The sequence below is a fragment of the Lissotriton helveticus genome, chromosome 1_1 (assembly GCF_964261635.1).
Source record: "Lissotriton helveticus chromosome 1_1, aLisHel1.1, whole genome shotgun sequence".
In the NCBI taxonomy this organism is placed as follows: Eukaryota; Metazoa; Chordata; class Amphibia; order Caudata; family Salamandridae; genus Lissotriton; species Lissotriton helveticus.
The window spans coordinates 650,043,722-650,068,747 of NC_136057.1; the positions used below are offsets into that span (position 1 = coordinate 650,043,722).

Below are 25,026 nucleotides of genomic sequence, written 5' to 3' on the forward strand. Positions count from 1 at the left end.
GGGATTTTAACGTGAAGCCGAAAAGGTAGCGGCTGTCGGGTGGATGGGGATGGAGAAGAAAGCGTTTTTGAGGTCTATTACAGTGAAGGTGGTGGCTGTGGAAGGAATCAGGGTCAGAATGGTGGCGATATCTGAGACTACGGGGTACTGGGGTACAACTACCTTGTTGACCTCTCGAAGGTCGATGATGAAGCGATACGCTTTCTCATCTCCCTCGCCCTGCTTCTTCACAATGGGTAGGATAGGGCTGTTGCAAATATTGCTGACTACTTCCTCTACCACTCCTGCCTCTACCAGGGACTGGATAATCATTACCAATGCCTTCTCACCTTCGGGCGATATCCGATATTGTGGGAGTTTTGGGAGTATCGCATCTTGGCGGACAGTTATGCGCACGGGGTCGATCATCATTCGTCCTACATCAGCGTCAGTTTTAGCCCAAAGATACAGAGGTAGAGAGTCAAGTAAGAATGCGTCAGTGTCAGAGATGGAGAGCATGTGTCGTGCATGATGAGGTCTGAGCAGAGTCGGGTTATCGTACAGAATGACTCGAACTCCGTCCTGTGAACACCTGATAGTAGCTCGGAAATGCTTCAGTAAGTCAAGTCCCATAATGGCATCTGGGGTATTGGAGGAAAGCAGAAACGTCGTGTCAGTGGGGTTACTGTCCAAGTCGAAGGAAACCGGTGCGGATAAAGGGTTAGTGGAGGGCGTTCCATCAAAGCCTATTGATGTTATGTGTGAGCCAGACAAGGGTGCCCTTGGAATCAGTCGTTTAGATAACGCACTACGTGTCGCGCCAGTGTCTACCAGAAACGGAGACTTCGTACCTAGGACCTTAGCGGTGACGTAAGGACCTTGCTGGTCAACATAGAGCTCGACTGGATCCCTTCCTTGCCCTTGGCACTCCTATGCAAAGTCGCGGGCATTGTCGCAGTCAGACTGTTGGCACTGATTCTGTCGGGGGCGGTCAAATGTGTTCGGTCTGCCAGGTCTGTCATTGTTGGTGTCGTGGGTGTGCCCTCGTCCCAGCCCTCTAGTCCTGGGGCCATTTGCCATGTTCCTTGTCTCTTTATTTTTAATAATTTCCAGGAGGACCGGGCATTGAGACTTCCAATGGCCAAATCCTTTGCAAAACGCACACTGGTTCTCATCGAGGTCTGTTCGTGGAGCGCCGGGTGTGGGTGTGCGGTCTCTAGGGGGTGAATTTCTAGGGGCGTTCGGTTGGTAGTTTCCTCTATACCGTTCCCTTCCTGTCGTCACTCCCTGCAATTGAGCAATCATCACTCGTTCTTTCAAGTCCTTTTTCTTTTTCTCAGTCGCCCTCTCGTTCTCGTTCTTTTGGTGTTCGTAATACTGAGCCATCTGAAGGATAGCTGCAGGTTTGGAGGCCCCCCAACTACTCTCGCTCGTCTGTAACTTTTGGGAGACCTCTTGCGATAGCCCCTTTACGTAGTTTTGCACGAATAGGTGTTGTCCGGTTGCAGTGGTCATGTCTTGGCCACTGTAGTCAGAGAACACCGTCTCAAATCGGGAGAAGTATTCTGATACGTCTTCCTGGGGTTTCTGACGGCAAGCCGTGACTACCGACCAGTCTACTTTCTTCTCTGGGATCAATGTCTTTAGCTTCTGAACTATTTTGTCCGGGAGTTCCAGTATGTCTTTTACAGGTTTCTTTCCGGGCTCCCGTTGCCTATCTAGTTCACTGAGTTGATTCCAGGTATGTCCGAACAGATCTGTGTGGTCGGCTTTTCGGATTTGCTTCCACACATCAGCCGGCAGACATAACCCGAAAAACAAGTCAATGTCCGCTAGAGTCATTATGGTTGAGCCCAAGGCTGTACCTAGTTCGGTATAAAATGCTGTCGGGTTCTTTCTTAAATCGGGCAGGGTTTGCCTAAAAGTTAAAATATCTTGCCGATCCCATGGTTGATAAACCCAGTTGTACACAACTCTCCCCTTTGCATCTGCATGGTTGATATCGTCGTTCGTTCCCTGACCTCGTGGGGGAACCCAGTAGGGGGCGGCTTCTCTGATAGGCATCATAGTGTTGCCTACTTCTGATGAGGACCCAGTCGTTTCGGGAACTGTAATCTTAACTTCCGGTTTTTGTTCCGTGAGGTGGCGGAAAACCTCAAGCGTTTGCATGAAGAGGTCCGCCGCGTCACGCTCGGCCTCGTCTCCAATATCGACTTTTCTATATAACGCTGTCAGTTTAGCAGGACCCCGATTCTGATACCTATCCTCATATGCGTTCAGAGTGTGGTAACTAAACCGTAAAATGAAATGCCGTCTGTGGCTACCGGCATGTGAATTGTGCATATCCATCGTGTATTCTTCGCTCTCCTTCCGGTCTACCAGTGCCTTTACTATCTTGTCAATTCCCTCCCGTTCATCTTTGCTCAATCTATTCGGTCTAGCCGGTGGCTGCTTGTTAGTCTCGGGTTCATCTGATGTTGTTACTAATGCGGCCGGAGCGGAGGCCGTGAGGGCTGGGGCACTAGCTTCAAGGTTATTCTCATTTGCATTCGGAGCGGGCAAGTGCTGTACTAGGGGTTGGGAGGGGGCATATGGGGGGGGCATATAGATGATCGGAGGACCTAGCAGCAACTCATCGTTCGCCCGTTGTTTGGAGGGCAGCTCAGGGTAGAGTGTAGAGGGGGTCCTAACAGGACACTGGCCTGTCGACTCAGATTCCTGTTTTTGTCTGGCTTCCTCCCTTTCTTTTATCTCTTCTTCTAGTTTCTTAGCAGCCAGGTGGGCTGCCTTTCGTAACTCTTTTCCTATTCTCGCTTCTTCTCTTTTCTTTCGTTGCTCTGCTTCTTTGCGCCACATGCCGAAACTATCAAGCATAGTGGGCGTGGTCTTATTGTTACAAAGGGCTGTTTCCAGCACGCTTATTTTTGTGTCATCGAAGGATCCTATCAGTGGCCACTGACTTTCCTGATCCTTTTTAGTATATTTATTCCATAACTTACTATAAGCTACGGCGACTAGTCCATATTTTAAAAACATATCCTTATTAGGGGTGCCCTCCAGAGGAGCCGGATGATCCACCTCTAATAAGCGGTCCGGGCTGAACCAACTACTGACCAATGGGGAGAAGATAGGCATGACGGGTTACAACGGGGACAAAAGTCTGCACTACCTATCCTTCACTACTTTGTGAAGACTGGACAGAATATTTCTATTCTGCAGTATTCGCAAATAGGGAATACCCAAAGAGAGAACCAATATCGAACAATTAATGTCCGTTCAATCAAACAATCAGTGGCGAGAAAGAAATAGGCACGACGGGTTACAACGGGGGCAAAAGCCTGCGTTACCTATTCTTCACTATCTGCAAAGGAGGACAGAATACTTTTATCCTTCCCCGTTTGTAGACAGAGAATTCTCGAGAAAACAATCCTCGAACAAACAATGTTCGGGCAAACAATCAATCAGTGGGGGAGAAAGATAGGCACGACGGATTACAACGGGGGCAAAGGCCTGCGTTACCTACCCTTCACTACCTGCAAAGGAAGAGAGAATACTTTTATTCCTCTCAGTTTGCAGACAGAGAATCTCCAAGAGAACCAACAATTCGGAGAGTAATACTAGTATTTTCCAATCAAACAATCAAATATTTCCCAGTTTGTCGTGTTACACGACCTTACCCGGACCGTATGGACAGTTTCCCGTCTTCCGCTTCCAGCGCCCGATCGTCCTCTATTCTCCGTAATTGCTGTGGCACTCCTGATGGTTCCCAGTCAGGACCGTAGATCACTCGAGAGAGGTCTGCTCGGAACCAGTGAAGTTCGGATGATCGGCTGCCAGACGAGGGTCTATCGGGCAGGTGCACTTCCCGATCATTGAAGTCGTTCACTCCGTCGTCTGGACCTCTCCCACTGGATCCACATGTCGCTGATGGGCCCCACGTTTGGGACGCCAATTGATGACAAAGGGTTCAGGCAGATCACGTCGTTTTATCCCTTTTCTAGGTTTGCCCGGCGTTAGCCGCTTCTCACCCAACTCACGATTACCAAATAAAGAGGCAGGCGCTGGAGACTGGAAGGCAGGAAACAGGAGTTTATTTCCGACGGAACAGAACACGTCAAATCAGACAACAGGGTATCTTCTCGAGGTGCTCTAACCGCATCTCTGAGGCCTGGCCTCTTATACACAGGTTTATGGCTTTATTACATTTATGACATCCGTGGTATTGCTTTGAAGTTCACAAAGGCATCTTTGGAATCCCCGGTTCAGGCCCGTTCTCACACATATCTACAGTAGAGGTCCCCACCCAAATCTCAGCATGATGGCTATCGCGCAGCTGGACATTCCGCTGGGAACAGGAATGTGGGCGATCGGTCGGATCTAGGGGTGTGAAGGCATTGATTAATCCCCGCTCCTTTGATGTGGGGCGAGGTCCTACTGTAGGGGCAATAAACTGCATCTGTTGAGCTAAGTGATGGCCTGGGATCAGGCTGGACAATCGGGCAGGGAGGAAGAGGTTATCAAAAGGGCCTGTTCTATGAATGAGATGAAAGAGTGAGGGGGGTTCGGCACGGGATGTGGCTCGGAGGCAGGGTCGCGCTGGAGGTGCGTTTATGACCCAAGCAGGAGAGACCGGGGGCTTGTCGGGGATGCTTGCGAGGCTGGGGAGTGAGGGGGAGAGAGAGACGCTGGCTATCGGGAGTGGGCAGAGAGGCCATGGCAATCAAAATGGTTGCTGCTTACGCGCACGTATGGATCTGAAAAGGACAAGATGGCGCCGATAATGTTTACGCCACAATCCAGATTTTAACAAGGTGTGTAGATTAATACTTAGCCTATCCCAAATCCCTATTCTAAAAAATAAACTATCATATGCAGGAGTTCATTGTCCATTAGGCTTTATGCACCAAAAAATGAAATGTAATTTTTTGTGTGCCAGAGAGCTGCCACCATTCGCTAGGGAGACCCATAATTTCGGGTTGTGGTTCACTATTGTAACCTCTATGTAAGTACATTGGTGTGTTCCTAAGACCCCTAGCAGAAAAGACAGCCACGCACCTTAGAGACACGATGCAGACTATACAACTGGTGGACGAACGTCCACACAATCGTTCAACCAACCTACTGGCTACAATGGACATCTCCACACTGTATACTAATATCCCCCAGGCAAGGCCCTTACTTGCATTGAAATAGCCTTGAACACACGGCCAGCACCACATTAAGTGCCCACTGAGTTCATTATTGAACTGCTGACGATCGCCATGACTAGATGTTACTTTTTCTTTCAGTGTGAATACTATCTACAGACCAAAGGCATGGCAACAGGGGGGAGCTTCGCCCCCTAATCTGGTAATCATCTATATGGACACTTATGAACAAATATATGTCCTGACTGACCACAATCTCTACAGATAGTGTATAGAAAAGTGGCGCCGCTATATAGATGATGAGCTTATCATATGGAAGGACAGTGAGGAACAACTCAGATGCTTCCATGGTTGGGTCAATACATGTTTGAATGACATCCAGTTTACATTGGAATTTGACAGGGATTCAATACCCTTTCTAGATATCACCATCAGGGTAGAATCAGACACACTATACACAAGCCTCTACAGAAAGAGTAGCAATCGTAACACACTTTTGCGCTACTCAAGCCACCACCCACACAACCTCTTGGACAACCTTCCTATTGGTCAGTTCCTGGGGCTGCGGCGCAACTGTTCGAAGAAAGATGACTACTTTGACGAATCCGGAGGCCTTTTGTCGCGTCTTATTGAGAGAGGTTACCCCATCAGACTCCTCAAGAAGTCATGCAAACTTGCTAGGCACAATCACAGTGTATTCCTCCTCACACTCAAACAGAGGAACAATAAGAATGAAGAGCATATCGTATGTGCAACCACTTTCTCAACTAAAAGCAGTGCTGTGAAAAAGATTGTCAATCAGCACTCTCATTTGATTTCTTATGAATTAGGCAACATACCACCACCCCTACACGCTTTTAGGAAAGCCAAGAACGTGAGGGACCATATTGTCAAATCATTGTTACCTCCATCCAATATCCCTCGCCAAACAACACTTTGGGGTCTACCACCGGTGAAAGGCCACCTTAAATGTGGCCAATGCAAAGTCTGTCCTATGATACGAGAAGTGAAGCAATTCACACACAATAACTCCACTCATGTACTAAAGGACCATAGCAATTGCAACACCGCTGGAGTCATCTACGCCATAACTTGCCCCTGCGACTTCATGTACATAGGCCACACCACCCAAAAAGTAAAGTGTCGCATTTTACAATACTGCAGTCGCATAAGATGCAAAACACAGGGTGCACCATTTGTGGATCATTTTACCATGTTTGGACATACACCGGAAAGTCTCAAATGGTGGGTCGTAGAAAGAGTCAAACCCAACCCTAGAGGAGGTGATTTCAACAATGTTCTGAGCATCCGTGAATGTAAGTTCATACATCAGTTTGACACCATAACACGGGGACTCAATGAATATTAGGAGATCAGCAAACAAGTCTCCCTACTTAACAATAGATAAACCTCACGGCCACCAGCCCATGTCTGACACCCTTGACATACACCTTGACATACCTTTTGGTTTTTAAACAATTACAAACAGCATCTATACAATCTGTTAAAGTTTGCAGGAATTGCTGTTAGCATGAGCTAAAGCCATGTTGTTCTGTGGCAGCCATTTTAGGTAGCCATGTGCTCACCATGTGCTTTCTCCCTCTTCCAGAGCCTTGCACACGCTCTGAAAGACCTGTAGCTGCCAGAATGCACCTGCTCCTAGTGTAGAACTGTCAGGCTATTCTTACTGATGTAAGCAGTTTAGTTCCCCCTCCCACTTTGTTGAGCAAACAAATTTTGTATACCCATATTAGTCAATAACCATGCTTGTATGAGCCAGGACCTCCCCTTGGTTTTATGCTGACTATGTAACAAATGCATATAAAAGGCCCCTGTTCTCTGTACTTCTTAGACTGCCTCATACAGTGGCCTGAGGGTACTGTGTGACGCAGTCACCCTCATGTGAGGTTAATAAATGCATTGTTTTTATATTACAGTTTCCGTGCCAATCTCCTCTTTGTTGGTTTAAAGGATCAGGTGTATCAGTAGAGGGTGTTTCCGTAGTCCAGTCTGCTGCTGACGAGGGGCTGGGTGACCGTCTTTCTTGTTTCGGTAGGAATCCACTTGTAGATCCTGCGGAGCATGCAGAGGGTGTTGAAGCAGGAGGAAGAGATGGCGTTGACCTGCTTCGTCATGGAGAGGGTAGAGTAGAGGATGACCCCTAGGTTGCAGGCGTGGTTGGTGGGTGTTGGAGCTGTTCCCAGGCTGAGGGGGTGGATCCGAGAATGAGGACCTCTGTCTTGTCCGAGTTCAGTGTGGGGGTCCTTGGTGAGGGAGAGGATCAGCTGGGTGTCATCGGCGTAGGAGATGATGTTGAGGTCGTGCAGTCGGGCGACGTGGGCGAGCGGTGCCATGTAGATCTTGAACAGACTGAGGGATGAGTCCTGGGGTACACCTCAGATGATCTTGTTGGCTTCGGAGCAGAATGGGGGGAGGCGGACATTCTGTGTTCTGCCGGAGAGGAAGGAGGTGGTCCAGTCCAGGGCCTTCTCTTGGATCCCAGCGTCATGGAAGCGTGTTCGTAGTGTACGGTGGCAGACTGTGTCGGAGGCGGCTGACAGGTCTAGGAGGATGTGGGCCGCGGTTTCTCCATTGTCTAGCAGGGTCCTGATTTCTCTCGGTGGCGGTGATGAGGGCAGTTTCGGTGCTGTGGTTGCTGCGGAACCCGGACTGGGATGGGTCCAGGATGCTGTTCTACTTAAGGTAGCTGGTCAGTTGCTTGTTGACTGTCTTCTCGATGACCTTTGCCGGTAACAAGAGCAGTGAGATGGGCCGGAAGTTCTTGAGGTCCTTGGGGTCCGCCTTTGGTTATAGTGTACTTTAGTGCATGTCTGGAATCTGTAGGCCCTAGGGAAGTGAAACTACCTCATGTGGTTCCCATCTTCATAGGAGAGTACTGGAGTGTTCCTACAGAGAAAACAGTAAAGCACACTAACTTTCCCTCACGTGTCTCCCCATATCATAAAGCCTTTTCCATGTCACCACCCAACTCTGCATAATTCCTGCCTCACCATTCTATCTGTACCTGCTCCTGGGTTCGTACAACAGGAATCTCCCCTTGCAGCCCTTACACGGGTGCACACGTATGTGCCCACGTGTTTACATGCAACCAGTACGGTGCCCCTTACTCCATCTGCAGCGCAGCGGCCTTCTCTTACAAAGGGGCATCTGTGCAATCCACATGCAGTCTGTTTCATCATGAGTTCACTGTGGGTGAGTCTCAGCATATGAGACTCTCCCACAGTAAAAGCTCAAAATTAGGTGTTCCAAAATCGAACAATCCGGGTGGCTCAGATTTTCAGAACCACCTTCTAACAGACACTGTTTATGAACTATGGGGCAAGTCATACCTTCTTTCATTTCCAGAAGGAGTATTTGTAATCTGTATAAAAGATATTTAATTAATTTATTTAGCTGCAAAAAACATTTAACTGCATTACACTCTGTAATGATTACTAATTGAGTCCCTTTTGCTATAGTATGTATATCTCATGTAGTCTTAAAATTGTTCCTATTCTCGTTGAATACTGGTGCTTATTCTACTGTTATTATTATATTACTTGTTAGTTTAATTGCCACCTAACAAAACAACAGAAATACCAGCATTAGTAAACCAAACTGTAACAGCAAAATTAAAAGTAATATTCTATTTTGGGAACACGTTTATTCTCTCATTTGCATTAAACGGACACTTTTAAAAAATAATAAGTGTTTACAAGAACACCTAATGATGATAAGACTTGTGAAGGAAAGAGGGGTAATAGTGGATCCCTGTGAATAATATATGCGATGGCTGTGGCTTTCTAGAGAAAGGAGAATGCCTTCTTTTCTACAAATGCTGAAGTTCTAAAAAGGGGAATCTACCCATTTTAATACAAATACTAAAGGGTACCTGGATATGTTTTGTGTTACAATTAAAGTGTACTCTGCTTTCTAAGACCATGGAATATTCATCAACCATAACAGATTTATAAATGATTAACAACTATGTTTCGAGGGGCCTGTTGTTGAATATAATCCATAATTAACCTTGGGATTAGACACCCTATTCTTAGGTCTGGCAAAGAGACATCTTTAGCTGTCTTGTCAACATCATGTCATACAAGTGATCATAAATAAAAGTACATAAATGTGCATATACGTATGAGGATTTTAGTGAGAACTCTTTTTCACATTCTGCTTTCGCTTACTGCAGCAAACGTAGGGTAATCTGACTGACAGCATTGTGCCTAATCATTTTTGCATACTCAATAAAGGAGCGCACTTGGCTGCCAGCGCTATATTTTGCTTCGCCAATGTTTTTCGGTATCATTATTCTTTTTGTTTTTTAGTCACTCTTGACTGTTTAAACTATTTCTTGAAATTAGAATATTTTAAAGGAAATTTTAAAGCTTTTCTTGTGCTAACAATAATCTTGGTTTCCTTTGATGCGCAATAAATCTAAAAATAGGTTATATTACTGTTAAAAGAATTCCAGACAATATCGCTAATGTGATGTATGGTTTCTGCCACAGTTTTGTTGTGACTGGTATTTTAAGCAGCTGAGTAGACGAAGCAGTACTAGTTTACCACATTCGAATGTGGTAAATAATTGTGTGTAACCAGAGTTTTAAATTCAGAAAATAGAAATCTGGCATCATCTGTTAACATCTAAAACGTGTACTGCCAGCAACAAAACAGTAATACAACACAAAGCAAAATAACAAATAAAACAGTGGCATACAGTGTTTGCAGCAAACACTGCCTTACTCACCACAAGGACATAAAAAGACCCACTCTGAATCCTCCGACTCTGGAGCTGACCCTCTGTGCCTACTTACAATGATTGGAGAATAGAACTCCACAGGTGTTTGCACAATGTACAAACTCAATGATAACCTGGACACCTTTGAGGCAGTCTGCCTTGCATTCCTCATAACTGATAATGCAAAATCCGTGTGAATACACCATCTGGGCCACTTCACGGGGTAACGCTTACACCTGCCACCCCTTTTTCCTGATCCGAGCCTGCCCGACCGGCCAGACTGCCACCCAGCAACCCCCACCACCATATGCGACAAAAGAATCACGTTTCCGCCGAGCCCCCGCCTCCGTTGTACTTGTTACCTGGGTCCAGGACCCTCAGTTATGCACTCTCCCACTGTTTTCTTTCCCTGGAAATATGTCCACATGGCTTAATGTATCATGATAATGATGATTACCTACAGTCTGAACAACAAACCCAGGCTCCCAGGCTGATCTCTATAGACATCTAGACAGTTCTTCATACCTTGCATGTATGAAGTTAAATGCATTATGCACACTGTATGTAATCTATAAATCTCTCCCAAAATAATGTTACAAAAAAGAAAGAACAGACCCACTCAGAAATGTTCTGTGATCTTTCCTCTGCACTATCAAATTTATGTATAATTGTTAATGTCGTTAGGAAAGTTAATGTGTGCATCATGTTTGAGTAGCAGCACATTTTAACTTTTGCTTCTTTTTGTCCTTTGACCTCAGCTTGTAAGAAATGAACAAAAATGTAAGTCACATCTGTCCTCAAATATTTATCTGCTACCACTACAATACCAAAAAATGACTGTCAACTGCAGTCTTAACACTTAGGCCCTGATTCTGAGTTTGGTGGTCCGCCCGTGAGACCACTATTCCAGTGGTCGGGAGCATGCCGTGAAGCTAGATGCATTCCAGCTGCTGCATTTCGAGTTAACCGCCGGGCTGGTGGTTTTGTGGCAGCCATGCAACGGCAACACCGTGCTTTTGCTCATAGAGCACCTGCAGCACATGCTGCAGCTGTGGCACCACACCTGTCGTGCATGACACTCAGTGCCTGCACAACAGTACAAGAAGAGAGGGGGCACAACATGTGCCCTCAGCGCAACCCCAAGGGCTACAACCCCTTAGGGCCCTGTTTGGGGCCCTTGCCCTGCCTTTCCGCTGACCTATTCCATGGCGGGGTCCCCACCATGAAAAGACAGCAGAAAGGCATGTCCTAATCGCTGCAGTGGTGCCGGCATCAATAGCATGCCACTTTCCGACCTCCACCACAGCGGGATCCAAGATCCTGGTGGTTGCAGCGGTCTTGTGGTTGTCTGACTGCCCTTTCCATAATCAGGTGGTCAGACTGACAGGTAAACAGTGGTCGTACCGCCACAGATGGTACAGCTGTCTCTAGACCACCGTACTCGCAATCAGGGCCTTAATGGCTCAAAACACTTAAGTAAGGGCCCAATTTAGAGTTTGCCAGATAGGGAATTCTGTCAAAAACATGAGGGTGGGGGTACCCTATCCACCAAACCCTTCGACCACACAATCCATTTAGAATTAGGAGGACCACCATCTTTTAGGCAGCAGTGTACCTGCTGGCTCTACATATGAAAGCTTACTCTGACAGAGTGCAACCAGTCAGAATAAGGACCGCAGATTGACCACTCTATTTAGAATGGACATCCTGGTTTATTTTATTTCTGTCCATCTCTATTAAGAAAAACGTGGTAGTACTGGACAGAAAACAAAATTACTCCCATGCCCTGGAAGAAAACTACGAGGGTATGGAGGTTGTTTTTCCCCGTTTTTTTCAAAAACAAACTCCCATCTTTCTTTTTGAAAAACAAAAAGGTTGGGTGCACGGCCAGATGAAGGATGATGGCTCTGAACCAAACTTGCAGTGCCTTCTCAGGACATACCATTATGATGATTCCTCTGAAGGCACACAGATCAATGCTGAGGCAGTGGTGATCCCTAAATATGTAGGTGGGTAGATTTTCAGGGTGACGGACATAATGCCCGCCACCACCCTGACATATGGTGGCCAGCCATCAAATTTTATTTCAAGCCCTACATCTCCAACTTACTGTTGTTGAGCAGGCATTTCTGAAATTCAGTGTTAGTCTCCTTTAATGATGCCTTGAATCGGTTAGACTTGAAGGATGCAGTGACTCAGTTATCACGCTTGGCCATATTTCTTTAATTAGCTGGCTCCTAAAAGTTAATAGTCAGTACCCTACTTTAAATTTGTTATAGGTTTGTAAAATAAGAAACAACACTGGAATAAATATTCTTTGTCCCTCTTTTTACATAATTACATGATTTGCTTGCAGGTATGTACAGAATGTTGAATGTTTCTAATATTGAATTGGATTTCATTATGTCACATGAATATGTTCAGGATAAAATCATATAAAATCTGTTATTCTCTAAAAAGCCATAGTAATATTGAAGATATTGATCACATATTCTAGCACACAATTACCTATGACATGTTAACATGTTCAAAGTTAAATTCATTACACTCATCATCTGCAAATACTTGATTGTAGCGCACATCATTTTTACAATTAAATATAATACGCTCACAAGATACTATACTGCCTTTTGAAAGACAGCAAAGTCTCAACTCATAGAGCAATCCATGCCAAGATCCTGCAGCATTCAATATTAGGAAACGTTATGCACAAAATGTGTTGAGTCTGGGAATTTGCAGGCACTGGTCACAACTAGAGGAATAGGCCCTAATTTTTGAAGATTATTAAACCATCACCTGGTCATAACACCAATTGCTGTGTATCGATTTAGATTCCGTATGAAATTCCTGATTCATGCACTTATATAGGTACAATTCATATTACCCTTACATAGGCATAGAAATCCAATCCTTAATTGGGCAGAGCCCATGCTACCCAAATACAGGCATGGCTACTTACATCCGTTCATCTACGTCACAATGATTTATTGGAAAACCAGACTCTTAAGCCGTTAGGGACATCCCTTTGCTTGAATATTGATTTCTCCAAGAAACTCATTATTATGCATGAACATCTATTCCTTAGAGGTTCATTCATGACGTTCATATGCCCGACTCTTACGTCAATACTGGCATTCCTAAACACCTTCAAGGTATAAATATACCTTCACTTGCTATGGCACGGAAGCACGGTGTGGTGCGGTGCAGTTCGACTACCTACTTACACGACGCATATCGCCACAGCAAGTACAGAAGGAAGCCAACTCCCCAGCTGATGCACTGACCAGAAGCTGTCATCCTCCTGCCGAGAATCCAGCTCCAGTGTTTCTGACTCCCCTTGCGGAGTGTTGGGAAATCGCTTCCTGGGAAAGAGATACCAACCTCTCTCATTCTAAGGAATGGAGCTGATTAGAACCTAGAGAAACCTTTGGCAATTCTTGGCAAAACTAAAACCTATGCTAAACCAGCACCTACTTCGTCCCTCGTTCTAGACCTAGGTTCGGTACACTGGGGTATGCGTATTTTAGAAGCACCAGTTGAGTAGTTTAGCTTGTGTTATTTATGTATTTTTATATATATCACAGCAACAGGCCTGCTATTACAGTATTATTTTATATTACTGTTTACGCTGTACGCATTATACTTTGCATTCTATCTTACGATTGTAGCAGTTCATAGCTCTTGCATGAGAAAGAAGACTGTTCAATAAACCCTTTTTATTGGAACACCTGTCTCTCTATTTCTGTGCAACTCTGTAGAAACGAAGCATGCACGATTGACTGATGTTTCCACGACTCTGAAGATATTGTTCCGACTCTAAGGGAAATAAAGTTGTCATGTTTATGCGGTTGTTAGAGACTAATCCCTTCTTGTTCATTCGAGAAATTTTCTAGTGACCTCTGAGTTATCTGGCACACACAATTAAGTTTAATGAACTCGATAGAGACATACTGACCTTAGTTTAATGTCAAATCTATAATGTATATTATTCCAATGCACAGAGCCTATTAGGGATATAGGAACTACACTACACAATGACTCAGCCAGCCAGCACACTTTTATGGATGAAATACACTGCAGAAATGTGTTGAATAAAAGTTTTAGAAGGCATAAATAGAGAGATGTGAGCAAGGGGTAGGACAGACAGGAATAGAATATGAACGAGAATGAGTGAAAGGAGATTGAGAGAAGGAACTGAGAGAGGCTGGAGAAGGAAATAAAAATGAGTGAGCAAACAAGAGGAAGCAGGTCTGTGAGCATAGTTTGAAATGTAGCAGAACATTTAAAATATGTATCACAAACTCCCATATATTTTAAAAAAATACCAATACTACTAAATGATAAAATGAGCAGAAATGCAACACAAATTAATTCTGTAATGGTTATGTATAATACGGTACACATCATGGAATTAAATTTGAGAAGCTCACAAATTGTAGGAAATGATCAACATTTTTTAATAGAGGCCCTCATTAAGACCCTGCCTGTTGGCCTGACAGCCCCTAAAGTATCACCCTTCATATTACAAAATCCCATCATGACAGTGGTTATTTGGATGAAAGTGCTCCCACTGAAACACAAACATAATAATGTCAGCAGGGCACAATGTTATGAGGACGAGTCAGCAATTTTTGCTGTCCAATAAAAATCCGCTAAGCAGGCTTTTATTCATGGAAATCAAAATCTAAATCGGCCTAACATACCGGGAGTTTTCCCTACACACAGAGGCCATTGATTAATTTTCCTTTCTCAGACCCACCATAAATTGAAAGGAACTTTGGCACATAGACTCGTCGACTCTTTGATTCCAGGGTCATAGGTGTAAATAGTGGAGTCAGCATAGTCTTCACCATCTGAAATCTAGCGATACACAAGTGTCTAAATGAGTCACGGGAAATCAGTGGTTTGGAGGGTTGGAAGCCCTGTCTATTATGACAGGACTTCTGCCCTGTAAAAACTATAGTGGCCCCATAATCTTGAAGTAAACAATCCTGAGACATGGAAAGTACACTTTGATGGATAATTTTTCCAGAGATTTTTTCTAGTGTAGTACGAGGAAATGTATTACAATCATCCCTTTCAAAGGTTCTAAGGGGCATTTAATGAACTTCACTAGTTAGGGAGGATATTGTGCAGAAATATTATCGTAAAGAATTGAGAACCTATTGTGGGCAGGCAGTTGAATTTTGGGCTGGTGGGTGACACAGAACACGAGGAAAAATAGGTATAATGTTTTCTTTCTTTTTATTTAGTCTTTTGTTCTTAAGTAAACCAAGGGAAATCAAAGAAATATATATTCGTCCTGAGGTCCTCTACTGTTCCTCCCGGTTCCTTCTTTTGGGGCTTCGGTGTCTTTTCACAGCAGGGGCTCTAATCTCAGGTCCAGGGTGCTGGAAAAGAAAGAAAAGAACAATAAGGGGCTACCACTAAGTTAGACGATCTGTCGATACGTGCCACCATCACCAGACGCTGTGAATCAGGAGGGGGTGAAGTGAGGGGGGGTTCCGCTGTGCTTACATAAAATAAGAACAAACACACACATGAATTAATTCCCCCTGCTTCCCCACCACCCCCACCAAAACGATCTCCCTTCCGGTACTCGCCTTAAGCCACGATCCATGTCCAGGGTCGTAGCATCAGGACCCGGGGCATTCTCTCCCTTCCTTGGGCTGCCGGGCTCTAGCGCAATGCATATAGTGTCTCCTTGAAGTTCGGGTCTTCTGCCTTCTTCCTCCCGGTTCTCGTCTCGTTTGTCTCTCTTCTCCGGCATCTTCGTCTCCACGCTTCCGCCTCCGAGGTACTTCTCCACGCCTCATTCCTGCTCGTCACTTTTTCCTCCGTCTGCCCCCGATGACGTCAGCTGCTCCACCTCTGTTCTGGACACTCGACCGCTCGGGTCTTTCAATAGGGACTGCGTGTCCCCATCAAACTCCGGACACTTCCGGTTAGACTCGCGGTCGTATGTCTCACACCTATTAACAACTAATTCACTATATAAAATATATTGAATCCGATACACAAGAGTATATATGCAGAAAATTTGCTGTAAGCTAAATGACATCTGCATCTGAGGGCTAAATACATTTCTGGGTAGTTTACTATGTTTTCATATTTTATGTAAACAAATTAAAATGCTTTGTGGGCCAAAAATGTATGCATTTTGTTCACCGAGGATTGCTAACTTTCATGTGTCTCATCTAGTAGATGCACAAATGTAGTTTGCAGTATTCAACATCTGATAGGTAGAAATATTTTCATTAGAAGATGAAAGGAAATAACATGTTTTCATACAAAAGTGTGCTTCTAATATGCAATTTACAGATTGAAATCATTATCAATTAGCAATGTCAAAGGGAGTAATTTCGAGTTTGGCGGATGGGTACTCTCTCGCAAACTTAACAGATACCCAATTTGCCTCATTAAAATTGCATTATATCCTAAAGCACTTGTAAAATCTTAATGGACTTGTAATAAGTCATGAGATATGTGTCACGTTTGTGATAGGGCACCCACACACCAAACTCTAAATCAGACCCATAGATAGTTTCAATTATCAGTCATCTTTGAACTTTTGCACGTCTTTTCTGTTCACCTCCAATCTGAGACAAAATCCTAACTTTATGACTTTCAGTATTCAAAAAAGGTGTTTAGGAGTAGTAATGTTAGGATTCCTAACTTTACTACTCCTAAACTGAGACAAAATCCGATTTTTATGACTTTTGGTATACACAAAAGGCATTTAGGAGTAGTAAAGTTAGGAATCCTAACTTTACTAACTTTACTACTCCAAAATGCCTTTTGTGAATATCGAAAATCATAAAGTTAGAATTTCGTCTCAAACTAGGAGTAGTAAAGTTAGGAATCCTAAATTTACCACTCCTAAATGCCTTTAGTGAATACCGAAAGTCGTAAAGTTAGGATTTTGTCTCAGATTAGGAGTAGTAAAGTTAGGAATCCTAACCTTACTACTCCTAAATGCCTTTTGTGAATACCGAAAGTCATAAAGTTAGGATTCTGTCTCAGATTACTTTTGTGAATCTGGCCCACTAAAATGAAGGCACCTGCGCATTCACTTTTAACCCACATGATATTTTAGATGCAAGACGACTACCGAGATTTGTAACAGCTACATTTCTCTTTTCTGTTTGAACCCCTGGGTCATGAAATGTGAGACAGCAGCAAAGGCATGTTATGACTTTATCACGGCTTTGCTCCAAAATAATTGAACCTGATGACGGGCTCAGCCTCAATTTGCTGGCAAACGTGAGAGGTGAAATGATTGGGGTCAGGGGCAAGATGCAAGGGGCAAATAGACATGTAAAGTTGCTCAGGGAATGTGTCAATACCGCCCTATTACCATAATTGGTCTGAAAAAACATCAATGATATTTTTAAAGCATTCACAACAGTGTTAGTATTTGTTGCTTTTTTAAGTTCGGGAACAGTAACCCGTATGCAATGGAGCACATTTCAAACCAGGAGCAGCTGGCTATAATGAATTTGAACATCTCGATTCAAACACCATATAGAGCAGTATATAACAATTAACATCACATTTAATAAGGACTATTGCAACAATGATTAATATGCATCATGCTAGAGACGAATGTTGTGGTTGGTTTTCCAAAACGAAATTAAAACACATTGGATGTTTGATGCACAAAATGCTTCTTTGGTCACTAATGCATGATTCTGTATATTGACCATATCAAAATAAGGCTCTGTTTCCAGCGTAGATTCCCTAAAGAATGTTTCTCAAAAAGGGTAGTAATGTCATATCCAAAGGGAACTTCAGTATTCGGGAACAATGGACTTACCTGCAAAGCTGAGAGAATGGCAGCCCCTTATTCCTGCTGCATCTTTTGGCGCAGTGTTCTGTGCCATTTAAGCGTTTCGTTTTAATTTCCAGTTCCTTGTTTAGGCGTATTAATGTACTTTCTGATGTCTTTTTGTAATCATGGAGCGCATTCCTCCGTTTTTTCTTGCTCTCTGTTGGAAAAAATATGGCAGAAAAAGATATTTTAGAGAAACAGAATATATTGAGCCTTTCACGTGCCCAGCATATACTTTTATTTTACTTTTGAACCAATGGCGCATTCTAAGAAAATCTTGGTGACTGCGAGTTTTTATTTATTGCAAACGTACATGCATTTCTGAATTACTTTTCAACTACAACATTTTTTCACCATTCGGTTCGAAAGAGAGAAACAGGCAAAGACACCGTGACCTACTAGCTGCAAAGACGCATGAGTCACCCCAGAGAAGATGTCAACAAATGTTACTCTGACTCATGCACCGGAGTTTCCTTTCTTATCATTTTAGTAACATTGTAACATTGACAAGACACGAGCAGTAGGTCAGCCTAAGTTTGATTATGAAACGTTTTCCATTGTCCACAGTATCCTGGCTATTTTTAGATTCTGCAGCAAGCATAATATGAAGGTATCACATGACATTTGCAGTGTTGGTAGGAGCTCGAGGCCTTTCCCTGTTGTCATCAGTTGCTTGCCATATATTACAGTAAGGAAACTAGTATAGCAAGGTGTGTATAATTCGCACTGGTTGCACATGAATCATGTGCTAGTTACCCCTGTTCTGCACATTGGTTACACCCCCAGTATTTTACCCTCAGACCCAAGGGGCTTCTTCAAATATGAACTCTCTGTTATATATTTACAGGCTGCAAAGTTTAAATGAGTGTGACCTTGACTCAGATACACTTCGAGGTAGCAGGGCATTACTGTAGGGCATTATCGGAGAAACACCATATACAGTGGTTCTCCAGCCTCACCAAAAACACAGTTCCCCACTCCAGTTAACGTGAAGGAACTACCAGATGGAGGCCCCTGGAGTGGTAAATTTAAGGCGGAGACCCATCAACTACAGGGCCCTGCTGTCAGTGCATTGGGAAGACCACCCTAATTAGGGAAGTCCTCCCAATACGTATTTGGCTTTCGGTGTACGCCATGTGAGTCATGGCAGACAGTGGCAGGAAAAACTAACGACAGTCCTAAAGCATAGTCAGAAATCGTCCTTTATAAAGGGACCATTGTTTTTTTCTTTTTTCGGCTGCAAACCTCCTTTTCTGGAGGCTCTGACAGTAACTCTTATTAAAAGGGCATCTTTGGGTTTCATTACTGGTACGCAAGTGGAGTGCCTCTCCCCACGCTTGTTGTGCTTTTCAAAGTATATAGAAGTAAAATTACAATTCTCCTTTCTGTAAACTTTCTGCCCATGTATTTAGCTTCATCATTGCTTGTTAATACAAAGATGGCTGTGGTCTTTGCATCTCCCCAGATAAAAAATACATATTGTTTACGATTCTTGTGTTGTTAACGAAAAGCACAGTAATATGTAAAGTTACAATGAAAAACATTTTTTAATAAAATCTTATAAATTAATGTTTACTAGCGTATGGAATAAATCTTTAATATACTTTGTTTGGAGTTGATATTTATCTAAGTATTCATATGTTAAGGTACCTTTCTGGTAGGGCATTTACATCCCTCACATTGGGCTTAAACAGGATAAGCAATTCAGCCTTAATTACCCTGCTGCTAGTTCCACTCTCTTTATTGCACCAGGACAGCAATGCTAGTTACAATGTTGAGAGTGAGACCCTTTTCTTTTGCTCTGGTTCACCCCATGTTTTCTAACTAAAGTAAGGTTAAGTAGAGCACATGCGCCCCCTTCATGCAGCACCGAGGCACAAGGGGGCCCTGCAGGACCCCCTTTGTGTTCTCTCTGCCACGGTTTTCATGAAGGAGGTGAGGAAATGTGTTTTTCTGTTCGGCATCATTTGTACCGGGACTCCATTGCTTTTTCATTGCCTTCTCGTGTCAAACACTTCCACACGACCCACCTGGTCATTTCTGCTGATGCCTCAGGAAATTCTAACTGACAAGACAAAAACCATCTTGCAGCCTGCATCTCTGCCCAGGAACTGTCGCACACCCAACCCCCCTGTTCTTTGCAGTTCAACTGAAAGCCACGAGACACTCACACCCTGAGTAAATGATTTATTTTCCATCTCCTGCTTCCAGCCTGGTAAACATCCTTGAAACCGTGATCAGGTTATCTGGACAATGGTCTGACTGCTGGCCCTTGATCAAGGTGATTAAACAATGACTTGAAAGACCAGGCTTTGATCAGGGCAATTGAACAATGACCTGAAAGACTGAGCCTTGATCAAAGCCGAGTGAACAATGATTTGTGTACCAAACCTTGACCAGGTCACCATCTACAAACATCGTCTGGATCTGGTTATCAACTGCAAACACTGCCCTGATTAAACAATGAACTAACAGCCAGAAGACTGGGATGAAAAAGTATAAAAGGCTTGTAAGCTGCAGAGTGAAGCAGCAGCCCCCTCTGTCTTGTCTCTGACTAGCTTGGGACTTTGTTCCATAGCGCGGGCTATTGAATAAATCTGGGTTCCTCCTCCAGATGAAGGCTCCTGTGTCTCCTTTTACTAAGTATGGAACGTATGGAAGACTTGGGCGGTTCCCCCGCCGCCGAGACCCAGTAAGTGGGTTTAACCGGTTCTTCAAATGACACCTGTACAGGGACTCCACGAGCACGAAGGTCAGGCCCGGTCGATGTGAGGGGGTTCATGGAGAGACTCCGACGGAGGTACCCTACCCGAGGGATTCTTGCAATCCGGTAAGCCGAACGGCTCACCCGCTGTTCCTCCACACCCGGTCTGGGCCACTTGACCACGTTCTCGCTGGAGTTCCCTAGCAAATATTTTCTGGAGCAGGACACAGCCCTACGTCTGGAGAAGAGAACTACCCCTGTGAGGTAAGGGTAGACTGATCACCCACCAATCTGTATGATTCTGTTATTGACATTCGCAAAAGCCAAGCTGTTATTGACTTTTGCCAAAGCCAAGCAAGCAAGGTGAATTTAAAAAAAAAAACGCTGGTGTCTGTTCTGTATGATTCTGCTGTTATTGACTTTTGCAAAAGCCAAGCAAGCGAGGTGAGTTTTAAAAACCTGCTGGTGTCTGTTATCTGTCTTCTAAGCATGCCAGTCAGTAGTAAGTTCAAGAAATTATGTTGTTGTATGTGTATACAGGACTTCCAGCTGGAGACGGCTTGTCGGCTTCCTCCAGAAGGGACCCCTGGCGATACGATGTATGTTAAACATGGCCCTTCTGCCATAATGTTTTCCTCATTCTGGGTCAAATATATGAAACGAAGTGATGGCCACTTTATGGCTCCTTTAATTCCAAAGTTTTCACCAACTTAGAGGAACAATTAATGAAAAGAAAATCGCGCCCGTCTATGTTTGAATCTGTTCGATTTTCAAGGAAAGAGATAGAGCAGAGAGCTAGAAAGCAGAAGGCTCAAGAAAGAAAACAGGAACATATGTCAATGGCTGACCACGCCAGAGAAAATTTACAAAATCAAATGACAAAGTCAGTAGAAATAGCCGATAGGGATCATGGGGCCCAGGTATAAAAATGCTATCCAGCTCGTGAGGAGAAAGGAAAGGGCCATATGGAAGGGGGAGAAGAAAGTGATTCTTTGCTTGATACCATGCTAGAAAACCCTCCTGCATATGCCCTAATGTACCCTGCCCTGATGCCTCACACCCCGCATGTCCCCCCGCCACAGCCCACTCCTGCCCCATTGCCCCTCTTACTGTTCTCCCTGTCACACCATCTCTCCCAACTTTTCCTACAACACAGACCAAGCCCGCTAACCCTGTCCTCGCTACGGGAATGACAACAAGTCTACATCCGCTCAACCCCTGCGGGTTTACCCCTACACGCCCTTTTCCTGCTTCCCCGTGGTCTACAGTTAAGCAGAATTTATATAAATTGTTGAACTCCCCCCGACTGGCCCCCTTGCGCTCTGCAGTCAGCTTTTCGTCCCTTCGAGAAAATAACCTACAAAGGCAACAGTGTGAATGTTGGATAAATAACAGGAATTATTATGCCTTTAAAGAAATATGGTCCACCTTTTCCCAGTGGACGATTATGGAACAGACCACCTGGGCTGAATACATGGGTACCCTGGTCATGCAAAGATTTGAGAATGCGCTTATGCAGATACCCACTGGATTATTGGACCTTAGATCGCAAATAAAAAGAGGCAATGTTCAGGGAGAGGGGATGTTTGGCACTATGTCTGCTTTAATGGCTTATCGTGATTTGACCGGTTTTCCCAACACCCCCTTAGAAACAGCTATGCCAATGAGAGAGGTGGCCCCTGTCTTTGCTGACGCACTTACCGATGCCCAAAATAACAGTCGAGGGGCTGTTGAGGCACACTGGCGCAGGCTTTGGGTTCATATTCCTTAGAAAAGGTCAGAAGTAATGCAGTTAAAAGGTCAATTACCAGATCCCCTGAAAAATCCGGCTGCCTTTTACAGAGAATTAGGTCAAATTATATCTGCAGGTACTCTCGTTCTTGAGGATATAGTTTTACTTTTTGGTACAGTTGTCCCCACTGAAATTTGGGACAAAAGTCGGCATACTGACCATGAAGTGGCATTGGGAGGTAATTGGGCTGACCTAGAGGCTATGGAAGAAGCAAGGGTAGGGGTGACTAAACCAGAAGCTGCCATCCTGACTTTGCCCGGTAAAATAATGACGTTTATGAAAGCACTTTTATCGGAAACTGTCATTAACTGGGATGAAATAAACGCCTGTAGGCAGCGAAAAGACGAGAACGTGGCTGACTTCTTCACCCGTTTTGAGACAGAATACAAGGGACATAGTGGTTTGGATCCCCGTACCCCAGGTTCTGGCCCTGTGTTTGTCGATAAGTTTGTCAGCAACTTGCTTCCTGAGATTTCCGCCCGGCTTAAGAAAGTTGAAAGTACGTGGTCTGCACAAACTATGACTGGTATCTTGGCTATGGCACAATATCACGAAAATAGGGAAAATGAAGATAGAGACAAGGAAAGTAAGAAGGTTAGGGATCTTAAGACTAAGGCACTTCTGCAGCAGGCTTACCCTCCCCGAGGTCCTGATGCCTGTGGGAATTTCAGACCTCAACCCCAACCCCCTCTGAGGGCTCACCAGTCTGCCCCCTCCAGCCCTCAACGTACGGGAGCCCTCCAAACAGATCAGTGTGCTTATTGTAAGAGGTACGGCCATGGGATAGATGAGTGTCCTGTGTTAGCTGAAAACATCCGATCAGGGAAGACTCGGCCTCGCGCTCCCAGGGAGGGGAGGCGGACTAGGGACCATGGCCCGCCCCATCCACAGGATAAAGAACGTAGGCCCAGGGATGACGCCTCATCCGGCAGTGCCTGACCAATAGGTTTGATGGGTACGAAGCAACACGCACTTATTACAATGATGATTATGATGAAGTTGATGAGACAGGGTCCTACCAAACATAGGACAGCCAGGAATGGGGTTTTGCCAGAGTGTAAATTCCAGTGGATCAAAGGGGCCCGTATGTTCAAATGTCAGTTGTGGGGAACGATCAGAATTTTCTTTTGGATACTGGGGCTACCAGGACTTTTATTGCACGTCTGTCAGTCCCAGAGGCACCCCTTTCTGGCAATATGAATGTCTCCGTGGGTTTTGCAGGAACACCTGTGACGAGCCCTGTCTCTGAACCCCTTCCTCTCGATATTGGCCCTGCACATGTTGACTCTCCCTTGGTCCCTACTACAGGTTGCAGTGAAAACCTGTTAGGCATGGATTTACTGAAAGCTCTGTATGCGACCATATCATGTAGTCCCCAAGGTATATCCCTAACTATTTCCCACACCGCAGCTTCCTATATGTATCTGTCTGGTCCCCTCCCACCAGAATTGCAGTCTTTACCTTCCTCCCTCTGGGCGATCATCAGACACTGATGTAGGGTGTCTCAACATATCCCCTCATGTGGTACGCATCCAGTCATGTGCACTTCTCCCCCGCCTCCGGCAGTATCGACTGCCCGCGGAAGGAGAAATGGCCCTTTTAACAATAATATCTGAATTAATGGACAAGGGTGTAGTGGAGGAGACAAGTGGAAATATCTGTAACAGTTCCATTATTCCCGTTTCTAAAAACACAAATGGAGATGCTCTCTCCCCTAAAATATACAGATTTGTAATTGACCTTAGAGCCCTTAACAAACTAACAATTTCCCAATATCCTTTTGTCCCCGACATTACAGCCCTCTTAACGATGGTTCCTTCTGATGCAACGCACTGCTCTGTCATAGACCTGAAGAATGCTTTTTTCAGCATTCCTCTACATACTGACAGCAGACATTTTTGGGGTTTCTCCCTTGGTGGGCAGAGCTTTAGATTTTGCCGCGCCCCTCAATGTTTTACCGAGAGCCCCAGTATCTATAGTCAAGCCCTAAAAAGTCAACTAGATTCCTTGGAACTCCCTGATAATTCCACACTATTACAATATGTAGATGATCTGCTCATTGCTGCAAATTCTGCTCCAGCATGTAAAGAAGCTACTCTCTGTTTGTTACGCCACCTTGCCCTCCATAATTACAAAGTCTCTTTGAAAAAGCTTCAGTTTTGTCAAGAGAAGGTGACCTATTTAGGTCATCTCCTCTCGAAGGAGGGAAGGCAGCTCACCACTGATCGTGTAGCCATTATCAATGCTATGACGGCCCCACGAACACAAAAGCAGCTGCAAACCTTCATAGGCCTAACCTCATACTGTAGACAGTGGATTTCCAATTTTTCGGCCATGGTCAAACCTCTTCTTGCCCTCACCACTAAAGACAAAGCAGACAGTTCCTTTCCATGGACTACAGAGCATGCACAGGCCTTCCAAGATTTAAAAAAGGCTCTGTGTACTGTCCCAGTCCTCTTTACTCCTGATTAAAACAGACATTTTTGTACATGAAACAGACGGCTGTGCATGCGCTGTCTTGACCCAGATGTTCGGAGGTCACCATCGGCCATGTGCCTATTTTTCAACCACTTTAGATCCTGTTGCAAAGGCTCTCCCAAGATGCCTACGGGTGACCGCTGCGGCCACCCTCATAGTCCGTCAGAGTGCGGGGATCGTCATGAACTCCCCCCTGACTCTGATGGTCCCCCATTCTGTAGATACCCTCCTAAATAACACCAAGACACAGTACCTCACTAGCGCACGACTCACAGGATATGAACTGACACTCTTTCCCAGCCATTTTAACATCAAAAGATGCACTGTACTAAACCACACCACATTACTCCC

At 44.6% G+C, this 25,026-nt stretch overlaps 1 protein-coding gene across 1 annotated transcript in view; it reads right to left on the minus strand.

The window, feature by feature from the left end:
• HGF (hepatocyte growth factor) overlaps positions 1 to 25,026 on the minus strand; it is a 564,049-nt gene that overhangs the window by 442,113 nt on the left and 96,910 nt on the right. The window contains exon 2 of the mRNA XM_078674176.1: positions 17,687 to 17,858. Within this exon, the coding sequence (XP_078530302.1) occupies positions 17,687 to 17,858 (172 nt within the window). The remainder of the gene's footprint in view (positions 1 to 17,686; positions 17,859 to 25,026) is intronic.